The 17731-nt window shown below is 45.6% G+C and overlaps 1 protein-coding gene across 1 annotated transcript in view; it reads left to right on the top strand.

Annotated features, from left to right (window-relative positions):
* Window positions 1-17731, top strand: part of RYR3 (ryanodine receptor 3) — a 437519-nt gene that overhangs the window by 23669 nt on the left and 396119 nt on the right. The window contains exon 3 of the mRNA XM_013007256.3: window positions 9609-9716. Coding sequence (XP_012862710.2) covers window positions 9609-9716 — 108 coding nt within the window. The remainder of the gene's footprint in view (window positions 1-9608; window positions 9717-17731) is intronic.

Below are 17731 nucleotides of genomic sequence, written 5' to 3'. Positions count from 1 at the left end.
ATTAAAGAAGAGCTTCAGTAGACTCATACCAACAACACTCATGGAACTCCAATTCTTGGATTAGTCATTGGAAAGTAATTCTCAGGCTTTGATGGATTGGACGCTTTAAGAAGAATCTAGACAGCTTATCGGGGACTTGGATTCGTGTCTGTTGTTCTGCAGTTACCTCTCTAAGGGGTGACTGGGTTTCTTAGAAGATGTAACACAATTGCAAAAGGTTTGGGGGAAATTCCATTATCTGTTCATTCAATTTTTCTTTGATTTTTTTTTTAAATCCCATTTATCTGTTCATTGGGAAGTTCCCAATGAAATTCCATTATCTGTTCATTCCATTTTTCTTTGATTTAAAAAAAAATCCCACTGCATTTACTTAAGCTCCCAAGCTCAATCTTTTTACTTATTCTTAATAGAATTAGTACCTTCTATAAGTTAAGATACAGCATTCTTCCTTTCCTTATCTTCTTCCTAATTTCCTTCCTTCCTTCCTTCCTTCCTTCCTTCCTTCCTTCCTTCCTTCCTTCCATTCTTTCTTCTTTCCTTCCCTCTCCATATTTGGACTCTCCTTCTCAGACACTCCTTCTTGTCTTGGAGGGAAAGCCTTCAGATTCACAGAAACCACAATTGCTCTGTGACTGGCGGTGAGGTCTTCTGCTTAGTGAATCTCTTGGCACTCCTGGTCGGAGTGTTTTTCCACTGCCATCAGGCCTCTCCAGCAGCTCCCTCAGCCTAGAATGAAGACAAGCCTGCAGCCTGTCTTGATGCTAAGAGCATTACGTTCCTGAAGCTGATTCCTTAGGCAGCGATAGGAGTCTTTTTTACATCCTTTTCAAAGAATATGAAATCTTCCCTCTCCACACAAAAAGAATGCTTCTCATCTATCCAATGAAATTCTGTCTGCCTATTGCTTACATGTGGCAGTGGCTTTTGTTGGCAATATCACAACAAAATCTACAGCTCCTTTTGTGAATCGTTTGTGGAGATAGTTTCAATCAAGTCTCTTTGTAACATAAATACATAAATTTTTTATTTCAAGCAAGATTTAGTGCATTTTAATTTTGTTCCATGATACTATCTCTTCACACTCAAAAACAATGTTTCTCTCCTCAAAATGTTTAAAATCTGGACTTGTTTCCTCTGCCTGTATGCCCATATTCAAATTCCAGTGTTTGCCCCAGAGTTGAATTGTCTTTTGGAAGAAAAATTGTACACGCTGAGTTGGTCTCCGTTTTGAGAACTGCATAAGAATTGGAAGTGAAGGCACCTGCCAGAAATCTTTAGCCCCATCAGTCCTATTAGCTTCAGTCCATGGTCTTGATATTCCCAGTGGCCATTCTAAAACACAGAACTCTTTCTATGATGGGAGCAGCTGATCTTAAACTTCATATTAAAATACAAGAGATGGAAAGGAGGTCAGCTAGTGAAATTAGGACTAGGCAACCTTGGCATAAAAATGAGAGCCCTGTTTTCAGTCACATTAGCACAGTCTATGGGTCTGGGAGTCAAAAGAACTGGGTTTCAACCTTAGTGTTTTAATCGTCCTCCCAGTAATATGATCACAGAAAAGTGATTCCCTATTTCTGATTCTGTTTTCTTTTCCATAAATGAGCCACAATCACATAGCTAATAAGGCTAAGATAAGGATTAAATGTGGTTATACAGCATTTATAGCAATGCTGGGTACAATTATATAAATAAGTACATAGCTATTTTAAAAGTTGGGAAATGTGAATTTGGCTTCTATTTTTCTCTATTGGCTTGTCCAAGTTTTACTTAATCCCTTTGTTTGTTTGTTTTTATTTTTCAGTTGACTCAGGTCTAAACTGATCGTAAAACCATCATCTACCTTAACTCAAATTAGAAGGCTGAGTAAGAGCCTCCACTAAGTTGATCATCTAGTATATAGCTTTCTTCATTGTAAACCATCAACCACTGTCCAAGTGTAACAACAACAGCATCAAAAATTATTTCACTGCTTACGTTCTTAAATAAAGTGGAGGTGAAATTGGAAGGGGAGAATGTGTGCAGTTTGCGATTGTAGTCTAACTCTGTAACAAATAATTATGTGCTATCAATAATAGATTGGAATTCACTAAGCAAGCTTATGTCTGCTGGAGGTGGATAAGATAATGTCTGCAAACTGCTTACAAGTCCTTAAATACCATCTACATGTGCCATTTTCAGGTAACCTATTGCTAGCCAATGGAAAAACAGGCTTATGGAGCACTGTACTCTTCCCAATGGCTCCTGTTTATTTTGGAACATTTTCTAAAGGGGAGCGTGATTTCCTGCCTAGGAACACTTGAAAAGTCTTCTCATCCATGGTTTTACAGTAGGACTACATTGAGCCTTGGTAAGGAGCTGGGATCAGTGCAGCTGGATGCAGTGTGGTGAAATAGTTGAGCATAAAGGAAATGTCGAACAGTATAAGATATGATAAAATAATAATTTATAAATTATCAAGGGTTCGTGAGGGAGGGGGGAGGAGGGAGGGAGGGGACAAAATGAGGAGCTGATGCCAGGGGCTTAATGTGGAGAGCAAATGTTTTGAGAATGATGAGGGCAACAAACATACAAATGTGCTTTACACAATTGATGTATGTATGTATTGTGATAAGAGTTGTATGAGCCCCCAATAAAATGATTAAAAAAATAAAGATCTGAGCCTCGCTCTGCCACATATCAGTAGACATGGTGCCGCTGGAGACATAAACACCCTTGGTCTGCACATTTGAAATCACCATGACAGTGAGTACCAGCCATATTTATTTCTGGATTTGATATAACTTAAGCAGCACACATAGAGCATCAAAGCGGCACGTGAGATGCCATCCTCAATAAAATTCAGAAGTGCCAAGGCTTTTCCTTAGATAGGCGTTTTTGCTGTTGGGATCTGTTCAAGTGGCCCTGGCTTTGTCCTCTGAGTTTGCCATTGTCTTGTCATTCTTCTGTTTTGACGATCCCATTGTCATCCTCTTGTCCACAGAGGCAACTTTCTGTCCTTAAAGCTTGTCTCTTCTAATTAAAACTCTTCCCTTGATGTATTATAATCCAAGTGAATCAAGCTAGAACTCCCTAGAGTTCTAGGGCCTAGCTAGAGCCTTTTGTTCAACACTAAAGGCTCACACATGGAAACGAAAAATGGATGGCCCCAGGTATTCTAATACACACTAGACTAACGTTTCTGATTCTTACACTATGACCTTGCTCACTACCCTTGTCCCTGTAGGCATAGAACTCCAATTGAAGGATGACCTGCCCATGTCCCTTATTTTCAGGCTTTGCATTTGCCTCTGGCTTAGCTATCTTGACTGTCCATAATCCAAATGCAAGAACCTGAAAATCACTTCTCCCCGCTACCATGGTAATGCTTTCTCAGTTATCAGAGCCACTCCTCATCCCCATTAGAAACCACTTAACCTTTGCAGCCTACCCATAGAAGCAGGGATGAACCCATCAGCATGAAAATGGTATAAAACCCAAAATTTTAAAAACAGGAGCGGTTCATCTGTCCTAGATTCCAGTGGCGATACCGGGAGGGAAGGGGGGGTGAGATAGGGGGAATTGATCATAAGGATCTACATATAACCTCCTCTCTGGGGGATGGGCAACAGAAGGGTCGGTGAAGGGAGACGCCGGGCAGTGTAACATAAGATATAATAATAATTTATAAATTATTAAGGGTTCATGAGGAAGGGGGGAGGGAGGAGGAGGGGAAAAAAGGAAAATGAGCTAATTCCAGGAACCCAAGAGGAAAGCAAATTTTGAGAGTGATGAGGGCAACAAATGTATAAGTGTGCTTTACACAATTGATGTATGTGTTGTGATGAATTGTATGAGCCCCAATAAAATGATTAAAAATTTAAAAAGAGGAGCTTATACCAAGGGCTCAAGTAGAAAATATTTTAGAAATGATGATGACAACATATATATACATATGCTTGATACAATCGATGTATGGAATGTTGTAAGAGCTGTAAGAGCCCCAATAAAATGATTTTTTTTAAAAAAACAAAACAAAATAAAAACCATTGCCCATCAAGTTGAGCTCTGACTCACAGGGACCCTGGAGGACAGAGTGGAACTGCCCCATAGGGTTCCAAGGTGTAACTTTATGGAAGCAGACTGCCATGTCTTTCCCCCTCAGAGCATCTGCTGGGTTCAAACCAACTACCTTTTGGCTAGTGACCGAGTCCTTAACAATTGGGCCACCAGGGGTCTTTAGATAAGAGTATAATACAGCATGTATGGAACTGCCTAGGAGTGGAAAGGAACAGGACGTGTAGATGAGGAAAGTGAAGTTCTCCATTATTTTCCCTTGCCTTTGCTCACTCCCCCTACCCATTCATGATACCCCTCTATCTACCTTATCTTTTCCAATTTCAGGAAATGGGATGAAAAAGCAAAGGGAACAAGGATATAAGTTCTGTTGTGCCCATACTTTTAAAAAGTTCTTCTGCTAATGGATGTTTCTAAAAAGGAAAGAAAAAACACAGGAACAAGGGCACCAGATCCCCGCCCCCTCTGTATTAGATTTAATAAGCCCCAGAATAAGAGCTGTGTGAATTTATGGAAGATGCATCCACCTTCCAGTCCACTCTTGGCTACAGAAACGAACCCCGTTGCCATAGAGCGGATCCCAACTCAGAGGGGCCCAGGGTGCTCCAGAGTGGAGCTGTGCAACGAGAGGCTTTCTTGGCTCTATTCTTCAAGAAAGCAGACGGCCTGGACTTCCTTCCACATTGCAGCTGGGTACGTTTGAACTGCCAACCAAGTTAGGAGCTGTTAGTAACTCACTTGCACCACCCAAGGAGTCACTTTTCACATGTCGTTCTTGCTTGGTGCCCATAAGTCAATTCTCACTCACTGCCATCCCACGTGATGGGGTAGAACTGCCCCTTACTGTTTGCTAAGATTTAACCCTTAAGAAAGCAGAGCTCAGGGTCTTTCTCCAACAGAGCCCCTGAGTGAGTTCATACCAGCAACCTTTTAATTAGCAGCCGGACAAGTGCTTAACTATTGCACCACCAGGGCTGCTTAGTGTCTACATAAAAACCAAGCCCACTGCCACCAAGTTGATTCTGACTCCTAGTCACCCTATGAGGGTTTCTGAGGCTATAGGTCTTTTAAAGAGTAGACAACCTCATCTTTCTCCAAGAGAGCAAGTGATAGGTTTGAACTGCCAACCTTGTGGTTAGCAGTCCCATGTATAACTCATGGCGATTTTCTACTGAGGGAAGCTAAATGGATATCTAGTTCCTGGGTTTCCAAGGGCCCTGGCATCTCAAGGTTTTCTGTAGGACACGTGGTGATGTAATACTTCTCTAAGCGAAGGACAGGGCTGGGAAGAGGAATGAGGAGCCCTGTCAGAACAGATGTCAACAGAGCCCTCTCTCCGTGCACAGAATCCTCAAGCACATGCCCCCATGGCTGCCAGTCAGGGTGACTGAGGCACAGGCTCCACAGCTCAGAGACATGATCTGCACTCCTGGAGGACTCTCATGGCTATGAATAAATTAGCTTTGATGGAAGAGTGGACTTTGCTCATTCTTAGGGACTGTGGAGTTTAATTAAGGATGGCAGCTGCCATAGCAGGTCAGGTGACGCTCTGCTCTGCGAGCCATTCTTGTGACAAGTTGCCAGGTGCATTTTGTTCCCTCCCTTACTGTAGCCCCCACATTGCTTTGTCTGCTTTTGGTGTGACTTAACTGTAGCCCTAGTTGGACAGGGTTCTGGCAGGGACTCCAGTTCAGAGGTAGAAAAACTAAACTGCCAGGAAATGGCATTAACTGGTAGCAGATTCAATGCTCCTGTTTGGGATGTTTTCTCCCCCTGTACCCTGTCTCCCTCTTTAAATATACCTAGTCATAGTTCTGAGGAGCCCTGCAGTGTATTGGTTAAAGGTTGTGCTGCGATCTGCGAGGTCGGCAGTTTGAAACCACTAGCAGCTCCACCAGCAGCTCCGTGGGAGAAAGGCTGGGCTTTCTGCTCATATAAACAGTGAACCATCTCGGGAAAGCACAGGGGTCACTGGGAGTCAACATTGACTCGATGGCAGTGAGGTTGACTTTGGGCATTCCTACTGAGAGTGGCCCTGTGGGACAAGCTGTTGGCTGCTAACCAGAAGTTCAGGGGTTCAGACTGACCAGCTGCTCTGTGGAAGACAGATAAGGCTGCCTGCTCCTGTAAAGATTTATAGTCTCACACTCCTCGCCAACGCTATGAGCCGGACTCAGCCTGATGGCAGTGGGTTTGATGGGTTTGGTTATTCATACTTTTGAAGGAGATTTGATGGAAAGATCAGTGGTTCAAATCCAGTGGAAGAAGCGGTCTACTCATTCATCTCAGGAACCTTGGAGAAACTCTACTCTGTGCTCTGCGTTTGCTATAGCTGGAACCAGCATGATGGCAGCGAGTGCTTAGTTCAGGTGAGTGAGTGTTGGTACCTGTAATGAAATAAAGGACTTCTTGGGACTTTTAATACCTGCAGGGAAAAGATAGATATAATTGTAGCATGCCCAGTGTCTGTGCGATTGGTGGCCCCCCATCAGGGAGGACAGATGGCTGTGATGAGGCGAGCTCCTGTGCCCTGTCCAAGCCAACCAGACACACAGGGAGGAAAGAAATTGCCTTAGCATCGCACAGTGTCATCGGAGCAGTGTCGCTAGCACCAGACGAGAAGGTTGTGGTCTTAAGAGAATGGGCTGAAGAGGGGTATTTTAAAAGTGGGCATGAAGCTCAAAGCCCTCCGTTGATGAGCTAGCAAGCAGCCTGTGAAGTACCGATGATAATTTTTGCAGCTATTCTTGAAGTGACAATCCCCAGATCCTACACAAAGTGACATGGAGCAAGGAGGATCAGATTAAACCCCGGCTTTTGCTTTCCCACCGAGGCCCCTGGTAAAGCAAACGGTTTGCTCTCGCCTGCTCGCTGAAAGGTTGGCAGTTCCGATCCTCCCAGCTGTACACTGGGAGCAAGGCCTGGCGATCTGCTTCCAAGAAAACCATAGCATGCCATTCCACTCGGTGACTGATGGGACCAGCCGGAATTGGGATTGACTCCACAGCTAACGTGTTAGGGTTTAGTTTAGGTCTGAGTGTGGATCCAAGCTAGACTAGACAGGGAGGGGAAAGTACCTCTGTACAATCTTCTGAGAGGCTTCATATTTGGGGAGACTGGGTTGGGTGATATAATTTCATGGCATACAAAAATAGTGTATCATATTAAGATGTGCTACTTATAAGGATGCTACAAGCGTGCTCTAAAATCACTTCCTCAATGTGAAACTGTGCCCCGTGTCACCAGCTGCCTGCTGCTCAGGTCCCAGTCACGTGAGTAAATTACCTGCAGCAGGAACAGGCTTGGAAAACAAAGTCAGAAACATGCAAAATACAGGCTGTCCTCTCCTTCTGTTACGGTCGCTCCTTGTTTGCATAAAGAGAACTGGGCTAGTGCCTGTGACTCCAGCCCTCTGGGTTCTAAGATTCCTGGTCACAGACACTGAATAGAAGCATCTTTGCGGAGAAAGGTACTCAAGCCCATAGTATAAGAGCACTTCCATGAAAGCAGGAGCCTTTGGGTTACGCTGACTCCGTTGGGCCAGGGGATTTTCACCAGGCCTTTCTTCCTAGGCTATCTTGTGCTCGCCGCTCCACTGAAACCCGTTCAGCATCATAACAACACACTTGTGTGGGACTTACGCACTGGCTGGGAACAGAGCCCAGACCTTTTGCCTGGTAGGCGAGAATTCTACTACTCACCCACCAACGTGGGTTCCCAAGTTAGAGAGGTGAAGAATGTATTTCAACATTTGGAAATTAAAAGAACCTCAAAGATCACCAGTCCTTTGTGTTTATTTTTCATGCAAAAATGCTGACTCCGGAGAGGTTATCTGTGAAGTTAGCGCACCTTAGATACAGCCTTACCTGTCTCCGAGGGCTGGCATCACTCATCATTATTATTCTCATGGTGTCTGTATTCTGCCAATATCGTGGAGGGAACAAAGCTTGGTATGCAAGGGCTAACTGGGTTGTAAGCACCTGAAGCGCCGTGGTCATGTTTTGTGTTCTTCTAGGGCTTGCTCAGGACCAAGCACGATGTTTTACATACACGTATTCCCAAAGTACTTGGTGGTGGGAAAAGGCTCCATTGGCGAAACACACATTTTAAATCTTTTCATCCGTGACATCACAGTCCAGGGTCTTCTGCATAGGTTTTGGGGCTAGAGGATCAGGTTGAAATTCTGACTCAGTCAAATGGCTATAAGCCATGGCCTTAGGTGACCTAATTTCTCTCTCTACCTTCATTTCCCTAACTGTGCTGCTGCTGTTAGTTGCCCCTTGGTGGAAATAACAACCTCATGTGTGCAGAGTAGACCCGCTCCACAGGTGTTCCAAGATGTGACTTTTAGTACGCAGATCACTCGGCTTGTTTCCAGAGACACTGCTGGGTAGGTTTGAACTACCTACCTGTTGACTAGTAGTTGAGCACGAACCGGTTTACTTCAAAAAACAAACAAAACAGAAAGCACTGTCATGGACTCCGTGCTGACTTATAGCTGCGCTATAGGACAGTGTGGAACTGCCCCAGTGTAGACCTGACTCTTTGCAGCAGTAGAAAACCCCGTTTTTCTCCCAAGGGGTAGCTGGTGGTTTCGAAGTGCTGACCTTGCAGTTAGCAGCCAGGCATGTAACCACTATACCACCAGGGTTCCTAACTATTCTACTAGGGACTGCTTCACTATAAAGTGTGATAATAGTAAACCTTAGAGTCATTCTAAGTTAGAATATACTCAAAGGTGTAGGTCATATAAGGTTGTTGAAAGGGTTACATGAATTTGTACAAGCTTAACACAGCAGAGCCTGGCACAGAAAAAGGGTGTAATGAATTATGATCGGTCACTGTAGCCGGTACAGAGAGCCCTGACTGAGCTGCTAACTGCAAGGTCAGCAGTTGGGAACCACCCGGCAGCTCCTCAGGAGAAAGATGAGGCTTTCTACTCCCGTAAAATGTAGTCTCATGAAGCCGTAGGGCTAGGTCTACCCGGTCCTGTAGGTGCTCGAGTCAGCATCGGCTCAATGGTTTGGTGATGCCGTGGGTTCGCGATTTGGCTGCAAAGCTGGAGCTTCAAGTCTACCAGCGGTTCTGAAAGAGAAAGACTGATGGTTTCAGGCACCCAGAGGGTCCCTGTAGATTGGAATTAACTTGATGACATTTGAGTGGGAGCGAGGACAGTCAGTATACATTTATTGCTGAGAGATGATCCAGAGCAGGCATGGAGCGCCTATTGAATGGGTGCACCATGCATTAAATGCAAGAGCCCAGGATGGTGGCCCGCAGTCTCTTTCAGGCCTGAAAATGAACTCCCCCCAGTGGCCCAATTTTCCATCAAACAATAGACATCAAACAAAAACTGGTCTTTGAAATTGGGTTTTAGAGCCCCACTTAAAACTTGCCTTAACTTGGAAAACAGAAGTTCGTTTTTCACATTCCTGCTCGTGCATCTGTCATCTTGCTGCTTCAGTGCTTTACCCTTGAGATGTTTTCTTGCATCACCGATCCCTGACTGACGGGAGGTGGGATCCTGATTCTGTCCGGTTTTATGTCCACAGTACGTCCCTCCAGATCTCTGGGTCTGCAACTTTGTGCTGGAGCAGTCCCTGTCTGTCAGGGCCCTGCAGGAGATGCTGGCCCACGCGGGCGAACGTGGCGGCGAGGGGGTGAGTACCACCACCCCAAAGCACGCTTTGGGTTTTATTCCTCCAGCTCGGGACTGGGAAACCTGTGGGTGCTTGAGGGAACTTCCATAGAGGCAGTCCTTCTCCCTGAGTTTAGATCCCTTTATTCAGAAACCCTCATGGTGCTTCCTTTACACTAACAAGCTTCCACCAGAAAACAGGAGAGACCACCGTGCGTGTGGACAGACTGGTCAGACTTCGAGGTTGAAGATGCCTGCTTGGCAGACTTTTCTTTCTAGGGGAATTCTGGACAGAAGTGGTAGGACGGTCGCCATGGACACACCATGCTCACAGAGGTGTGGCGGGTATTTCCTACTGACGGGAGAAGCTGAGCTCCGATCCCCACGGTGTCCCTCTCTGGGATTTCTATCGTCTGTGAGAGCCCCAGGTGAAGTGTTTTAGGTTTTTTGTCTCAGAACGTCTCCCAAGCCAGACTTGGGCCAGACGCTTTGGAATCATCCACGACACTTCCCTTCACCTAATGACCCCCATTGATTGATGATCAAGTACTTTAATTCAACTACCTGAATATTTCCAATCGAACCACTTCTCGCCATTCCTCACAGATACCTCATTAGTTAACAATCCTCTGACTCCGGAGTTACTGTGTCCCTTTTGCTTTCTCTCTGGACTAGTCCCCTCCTGTCTTTTTTTTCCCCACTCAAAAGTAATAATATTTTTTTCTAAGATGCAGATCTCGTCATCACACTCTCCTGTTTTAAAATCCTTTAATGTCTTTTCATTGCCATGAGATAAACTCCAGATTCCTTAACGTGGCAGAATGCCCTATGGGCTCAGGTCCCTGTTCACCTCCCTGCCTCTCAGCACCTCGTGAGCACTTGGTGTGCCAACCACAATGAGTGCCTTTCACTTCCCCAGACGTGCCAAGGGCCCTTTTGCCTCTGACCCTACGTGTCAGCTATTTCCTCCACCTGGAACAGCTTTCCTGCGCCTCCTCCTCTCTCTTCCCTACTTACTCTTGAAGGACCCAGTTCCAGCAAAGATCTCTGGAGAAGCCTTTGCTGGCACTACAAGTCTAGCGGGACGGGGCGGGGCGGGGGGTGAGGGTGGGGGAGAGGCTTGCTTGAGTACTTTCCTATCAGTGTTCTTATCACTCTATCGTAACCGCAAGAAAAATGTTCATGCTTTCATATTGGAGGGTAAGCTACATGTGGGTAAGGACTTTGCAATACTTAACATAGATTATTCTTACTTGCCTTGAGTGAACTCAGACAATACAGGAATAGCTCTCTTGTGGTCAAAAAGGCAATGACTATAGAATCAAGAGAGCTAATGTTTACATTTAGATCATCTCCCATCTCTTAATATGATCTCAAATACTCACATGAGCCCTCTAAGTTCATGTGACTCATTTATAAAATTAATGTGTTTAATTGGATCCATCCTGAGGTCTCTTAACACCTTGTGATTCATTGTTATTTTGCTTTAAAATCATATGCTTTCTCAGCCACCAGAAAATAGCTTTGTTTTGTTCGTTAGAACAGTAACTCAGATGAAACATTTTTGTGTGTTTGGGGAATCCATACATTGACGTCAGCATCTCATTCTTTCCTCCATCAATACGCACCTCAGCCACTTTTGTTCAGTGGATTTTTTTGGGGTGGGGGGCAAGAGCTTTAGCAAGAGTAGTAACTTCATTTATCTTAAAGAATTCCTTTTCCAAATAGAATGAATCAATTTAACAAAATGGCACTCTTTGTTCTGGAACACATGGATAAGACTTAACTCATCTACTGGCCACCCAGAGCAGCAATGTGTTCACCAGGTACATTTCAAGAGGCATCTTTCATTTCTAATGCTTTAAAGGCAAGACATTACATTTTCTCATGGGAGCCACTCCTTTTTGAAAACTAGAGGCAAAATAAATGATTCATGACAGTTTTAGCATTAAATATCCCAGTGGGTAATAATAGCAATTACCATGTGGGGTCAGCCATGAATCTTCCCATGTGGCATGTTGCCTTTCTGTTCTCTCTCACCAAAATGATTTCCCACATGGACACATCATTGTTTGTAGCACTACTATGCCTTAGATACCTGAAAGCTAGAAAGAGGGGACTTGAAAAGAGGTAGCTCAGGGTATTCCTCTTATTTATTTCACAATTAAGGGGGGTTATGAGGGAAGTGACCACAAGCCAGGATCTGAAAATATGAAGGGGCCAGGCATTGGTCTGCAGAAACACCTCTCAGCCAGCAGCCACACCTCACGCTGGTCCTCAGCCTCTCGGTCACGTGGTCCCGTAGCCTCTGCCTCCATGCACTGGCCTGGGAGGCCACCTGCTGCTCTGCTTCTGAATGTGAGCGGCGCTCCTTGCCTCACCGCTGCTCTTCCTCCGGCTCCGGCTTCCACCCCTTCAGATGGAGGTTTCCAATGTGTTCCTCTGGGCATTCCTTTTATTTTAAAAAAAATCATTTTATTGGGGGCTTGTACAACTCGTATCACAATCCATCCATCCATCCATTGTATGTCAAGCACATTGGTACGTTTGTTGCCCTCATCATTCTCAAAACATTTGCTTTCGACTTCAGGTCTTGGTATCAGCTCCTCATTTTCCCCCTCCCTCCCTGGTCCCCCCTCCCCCATGAACCCTTGCTAATGTATACGTTATTATTATTTTGTCACATTTTATGTTCCTTTTCAATGATGACTGTGGCACTGTTAGCTGACGGTCCCACTGAAGGCGTATCTGGGTAGGAACTCCATTTACCGTGACTCGTTTTGGGTTCTCTCACACCTCTGTCAGCAGTCTCCATCTTCAATATGAGCGGTCCTCTGTTTGCAGCCCCTCTTGAGTCTGATTATTTTGCTTTTCTGAAGGGATTGCTGCTCACATTTACTATTGGTCCTTAATTTGATTTTTGATGACGATAGTCAGCAGGGGAGAAAAAGAAGAAGAGAAATAAGGAAATGAGTTAGCATGACAGGTCAGAATGATTCTCCGGGTAGCCTGAGAATGTTTGAGTGGGATAATGCTCCTTGCATTGCCATTCCATTCTGTTGGAAATAGACATCCGCTGCTTTTAAATGGATATTATATTCACTGACGATCGTGACCGCTACCAAAAGGGATGCTTGGAAGTGTGGTTTTCCCTTTGAGTCATAAGTTGGTCCTTGCGTGTGTGACATGGCTGCTCACTGCTGACCAACAGCCAGACAGGTGAAAAACACAGGACTTTAGTAGTTTGTTCATTCACATGATGGGGTGCCTTTTTCACACGAGGGGCCTCTACAACTCCATAGCGATTTCTTTTGCAACAAAGGACATGAAGGTGTCCCTCGGGTTGAATGGAAGAGGGTTTTATCATGATTGTTTTTACAATTGAAGTGTACTTAGTGACAGCCAGTGGCAGTGGGAGCTCGCTTTATACTGATGAGCTGGACCAGGGGCAGCATATGTTCGGGTTGCCTCTCCCAGTCGACATACACTAACAGAGCTTGGGTCTAATCCCGTCTGAGGCTCTTCAGAGAAAAATCACCATGAAATAGGCTCTTGCTCCTGTGGCCAATTACAGAGCTGGAGTTCAAAGTGAAATTCCCACCTCCGAAGAGGAACACAGTTTTGTATTTTTGACTGATTATTCTTTCCAAGAAACGTCTGTGGAAGGAATGAGCAGCCAGCATCAGCAGGACAGATGACTAGAGAGAGATGTCACCACCTGGCTCACAGCCTCCAATCCCCACCATCCTATAGGAATGACCTCAGTGTCGGAGACGCAGGATCTGTACTGAGACGAGACTGGGCTTTGGAGGCAGGCAGATGTGTTTTCAGGGCAGGTGCTAGTGCTCACTAGCTAGTTGACCTGTAGGGTGCATTAGTTCTCCTCTCTCTTCCTACCTCCTACCTCATGGCAGTTTGGGGGGAATGAAGTGAGCTAAGTGCTGCGCAGGTGCCAGTGAGTGTCGAAATGAGGATGGGTCCCTTTCCTCATCTGATCTACTCCCTCCTGTCACAGCTGCTTAGACAGGTTCAAACCACCTCAGAGGACGGAGAGGCCGTGCTATATGGCCAGGAGCAGGCCTCATCCTGAACAGCCTGCCTCCAGATGGGTTTGAAGTAGCCTGGCATTGTGCCTTGACGAACACAGGTCCCCCGGGCACGCCTTTCATAAGGACAGGTCTTTCCCAGAAGTTGACTTAATCACTGTCAGGCTGCTACAACTAAAGAGATGAAATGCCCGTCTACAGTGAACTCAACGCTTTGGTTACCATATTAGCACGACGCATCAAATCATGCTTGCTTAGGCAGAATTTGACCGGGAAACCATAAAGGGGTTTACAGATGACTAAATGCGAGCCTGGTACTTTTGTTTGAATCCTAGCTCCTGTTGACCACGCTCCTGCTTGACTTTAGACGTTAAAGAATCGGGTATGCTAACACATTCCAAGGTTGATTGGGAGATGTGACCTGGAAAAATACTATTTCTGTTCAGCACTTGGATCTCGGATCTCCTGGGGAGAGGTGCTTATCTTCCCTCTTCTCCTTGTGTGATAACCCAGTTAACCCCCAAAGATGCGTCAGCCTCCTTTCCTTTGCCCTTATCTTCAGAGTGAGAAGGCCCCCTCACACATCACAGTTGCCAGAGACATGTGCCTGTGTGAAATGGCACCTTGGTCAGATGTTCCCCTTCCTCAGGGTGATATGGCTGCCCCTGACGAGAGGGGAGGGGCTGCCTCCTAGCATCACGGACCTTGACATTGGCCAATGGAAGGTACATTTTTCCTCATAAAGGTTATATATATACCTAAATCAGGACGTTTATCCATCTTATAAAGCCACAGAAGGTAATCGCATCATTACAGTCTCATACATTCACCCCGACTCTGACACTGTCAAGTGATGCTCAAATCAAAACAGCTACTGATGAGAGAGTAAGAAGCCTCTCCTTTGAAGTCTGAATTCCGGCCGTGTCCAGTTATGGAGATGTCTGTGGGCCTTTGCTGTACTAAAGAGGTTAGGCGATGCCTTGCCTCTTTCTCCCCGGGTCCCAGAGTTCCAACATCCTTCTGTGTCTCAGAAGAGGAGGGGTGCTAGCTTGCGCCTCTGGAGCTGCAGGTATTGCCTCTCCTTCGTAATTGCCAGGAAGAGCCAGAATGAGGATTTATTTCAGTGTTGGCAGGGAGTAAGACTGATGGAGGTACGATGTATATAGCACTGAATAAACCCCATCCACAATTACATTTTAAACGGTTAGTAAGTAAACCATTTCATGAGCCAAATCCAGCAGCACATAATTCACCTCTGGAATATGACACAAGATTCCTTTGGGAGAAAAAGTTTAAAGCGCATCTACACAGTTGGTGATGTAAGCCTTAGAACCTGCCCATTGGCATGAAGGCCCCAAAGCCAGGGCAGCCAGGGACACCATGAGAGCCACCTTAGGCTTTACACTTGAAAACTTCCCTCCTACTGCCTGGTAAAAGCCACTGCCTTGCGCTCTCCTAGTACTTCTCTAATGCCCCCATAGAGAACCTCCCCAACCCAGGGCCTTTCAGGGTCATGATCTTGGGAATATTACCCAGGGCTATCGCTTAAGTGAAGGAGCTCTGGTGGCGCCATCAGGTAAGCGTTGGACTGTTAAACCCAAGGTCTGCGGTTCAAACCCACCAGCACTCCTTGGGAGAAAGATGAGGTCTCTACTCCCATACATATTTAACAGTCTTTGAAACCCCTCTGCAGGGTCTCTGTGAGTTGCCTATAGACTCAATGGCAAGGGGCCTTCTTTGGCTATCACTCAGTGAAGTCCCCAGGTGGTACAAATACGTGACAAGCTCGGCTGCTCGCTGAAGGATTGGAGGTCTGAATTCACCTGGGAAGAAAGATCTGATCATCTACTTCCAAAAATATTCAGCCATTGAAAACCCTGGGGAGCATAGTTCTCCAACACACGCAGGGTTTTCTTGAATCTGGACCAACAGCAAGTAATTGAATCACCCAATTTGGAAGAGCAGGATGTTCTGTCATTACGTTCTTAACTTTTGCTGGATTTAATCCTGCTTGCTGTTGAAAGGGAAAAAATTGGCATTCGGATCTGAGATGGTCTGCCATTCTTTCTTAATCTACCGTGAAAATAAGATTTTTGCATTAGCAAAGTGACAACCAAATCTATTTGGTAACACCTACCCTTCCTGGGTGGTTTATGTATCAAAAGTGACCCTTTCACCCTGCCCTGTATTAAGTAAATGTATTTACCTCATAAATTAATTTATGGGAGGTAACCTCTTAATGACAAAGCTCAAGGTGGGGGTTTTTTTTGTTTTTTTTTAATGTCGCAGCTCCGCTCTACTGAAAATCTGATTGTGGGCCAATCTCTGGCCACCTCTGGGCTCTGGTTTCCTCACGACCCACGGATGACATGAAGAAGCACTTCCCTCTGTTTGGGATGGTTGTAGGGTCCGGGGTTGAATGGAAAGGGGTCACCACCTCACTTGGGGCAGTGTGGTCTAGTGGCTGCCTCCCACCCCACATTGCCCTGCCCGGTATGTTGCAGACATGACTGCGGCAGGAGTAATACATGTGTTGTGCCTGCTGTCGTGTAAAAAGAGAGAAGAAGTTTCCCGGAGTCCATCCAGGATAGCAACTTAAAAGTGCTGTAGTATGGGCTGTCACGCGTAGATTTTTCTTTTCCTGTGTGTGACATGATTTCCTTTTAAAAATTACAGTGTATCCCCCCTTGTTTTGGATCCTCGGGGTCAGAAAAGGTTATTTGAAGACAGTAAGTAATCCTCAGAGCCCTCCCAGCTACGGCGGTCCATGTTTCCCCACTGATGGAGCTGTCGTCCTGAATCCTGAAGCACACGTCCCACCCCTCCCCCTTCCTTTCCTCTCAACGCTGTTCCTCCTTGAGGCCTTCACTTTAGAATTATATGCTGATCTACTGTATTTTAACGCCTCTCTAATGTGTCGGTATTTATGAAAATATGTGCAAAAAGCTCATTTATGAAATACACTTTGGGATTGGCCTTTGGTGACATGGTTTCTAGTTAAGATATTTCATCCCAAAGACCTTCCTTGCGGTGGAAGGGGGGGTGTCAATCTGATTGATTGATTGATTGATTGCAATATTTTTAAGGAAGGAAAATCCCAAGTTGCCTCCCGGTTCAGTCCTGACCGGTTTCCTTGGGTCTGGTTCCTTACGTAAGTAAGAGAAGCTCGGCAGCTGGATTTTGACGACTGCATGCTGTTTGCTTGTGAGTTTCTTCAGGACATCAGCACTGTACTTGGGAGAGGAAACTATTTAAGACAAGCCGTTAAGTCTACTGCCAGGGCTAACTGTGAGCTAAAACAACACACAGTCACCAGGTAAGAAAGCCCTCCCTGATAGCCTCATTGGGTTCTCTCTCTCTCTCTAAGTAAGTATCAGTAGTTTCCACAAATTAGTTGAAAGCTAATTTGAAGGCAAATTAGTTGAACGCTAAGACCTGCAAGCACTAACATGTCCACGTGCTGTTTTGTTTTTGTCTTTTTGACTCTGCTAGCCCAGTGGCATCTCCGGATGGGAATGTTATTCACGCCTTTCTTCTCTGTGTGGTGTTTGCATGTTCCAGTGACTCAACTGTGCCTGTAGTGAGCTGGGCCTCTTGCTTGTCACCATTCAGGGCAATTTTCCATTCTTTGTGCCTCTGCCATTTGGAGAAGAAAAAGCAACAACCCCACGGAGCCACGCACTTCAGTCTTGTGGAATGATAGGTGGCTGTGCCCTGGAAGAGCAGTTGCAGCTCGGCTTGTAAAACCACTGCTCGGGAATTAGGAGACCCCTGGCCTGAGGGTTCGTTTGTGCCTTCAAGATCATAGGGGGGAATCATCATCATTTGGGAGTCTCTCATTTCTCCTCAGAATGTGGTCTGCTGGCCTGTGGCCACAGGTTCCGATGTATATAAGGACCCAGGTGTGCAGCCCGGACTTCATCCCAACTCCTCCTGCTTCTGATCTCTTCCAGGGAAGCTATTATGCAACTCCAGCTCACTCCCGCCCCCC

This window comes from Echinops telfairi, unplaced genomic scaffold (genome assembly GCF_000313985.2).
Source record: "Echinops telfairi isolate 266 unplaced genomic scaffold, ASM31398v2 ScPeMD7_18;HRSCAF=68, whole genome shotgun sequence".
Lineage (NCBI taxonomy): Eukaryota > Metazoa > Chordata > Mammalia > Afrosoricida > Tenrecidae > Echinops > Echinops telfairi.
This window is presented reverse-complemented; position numbering and strand designations above follow the sequence as displayed.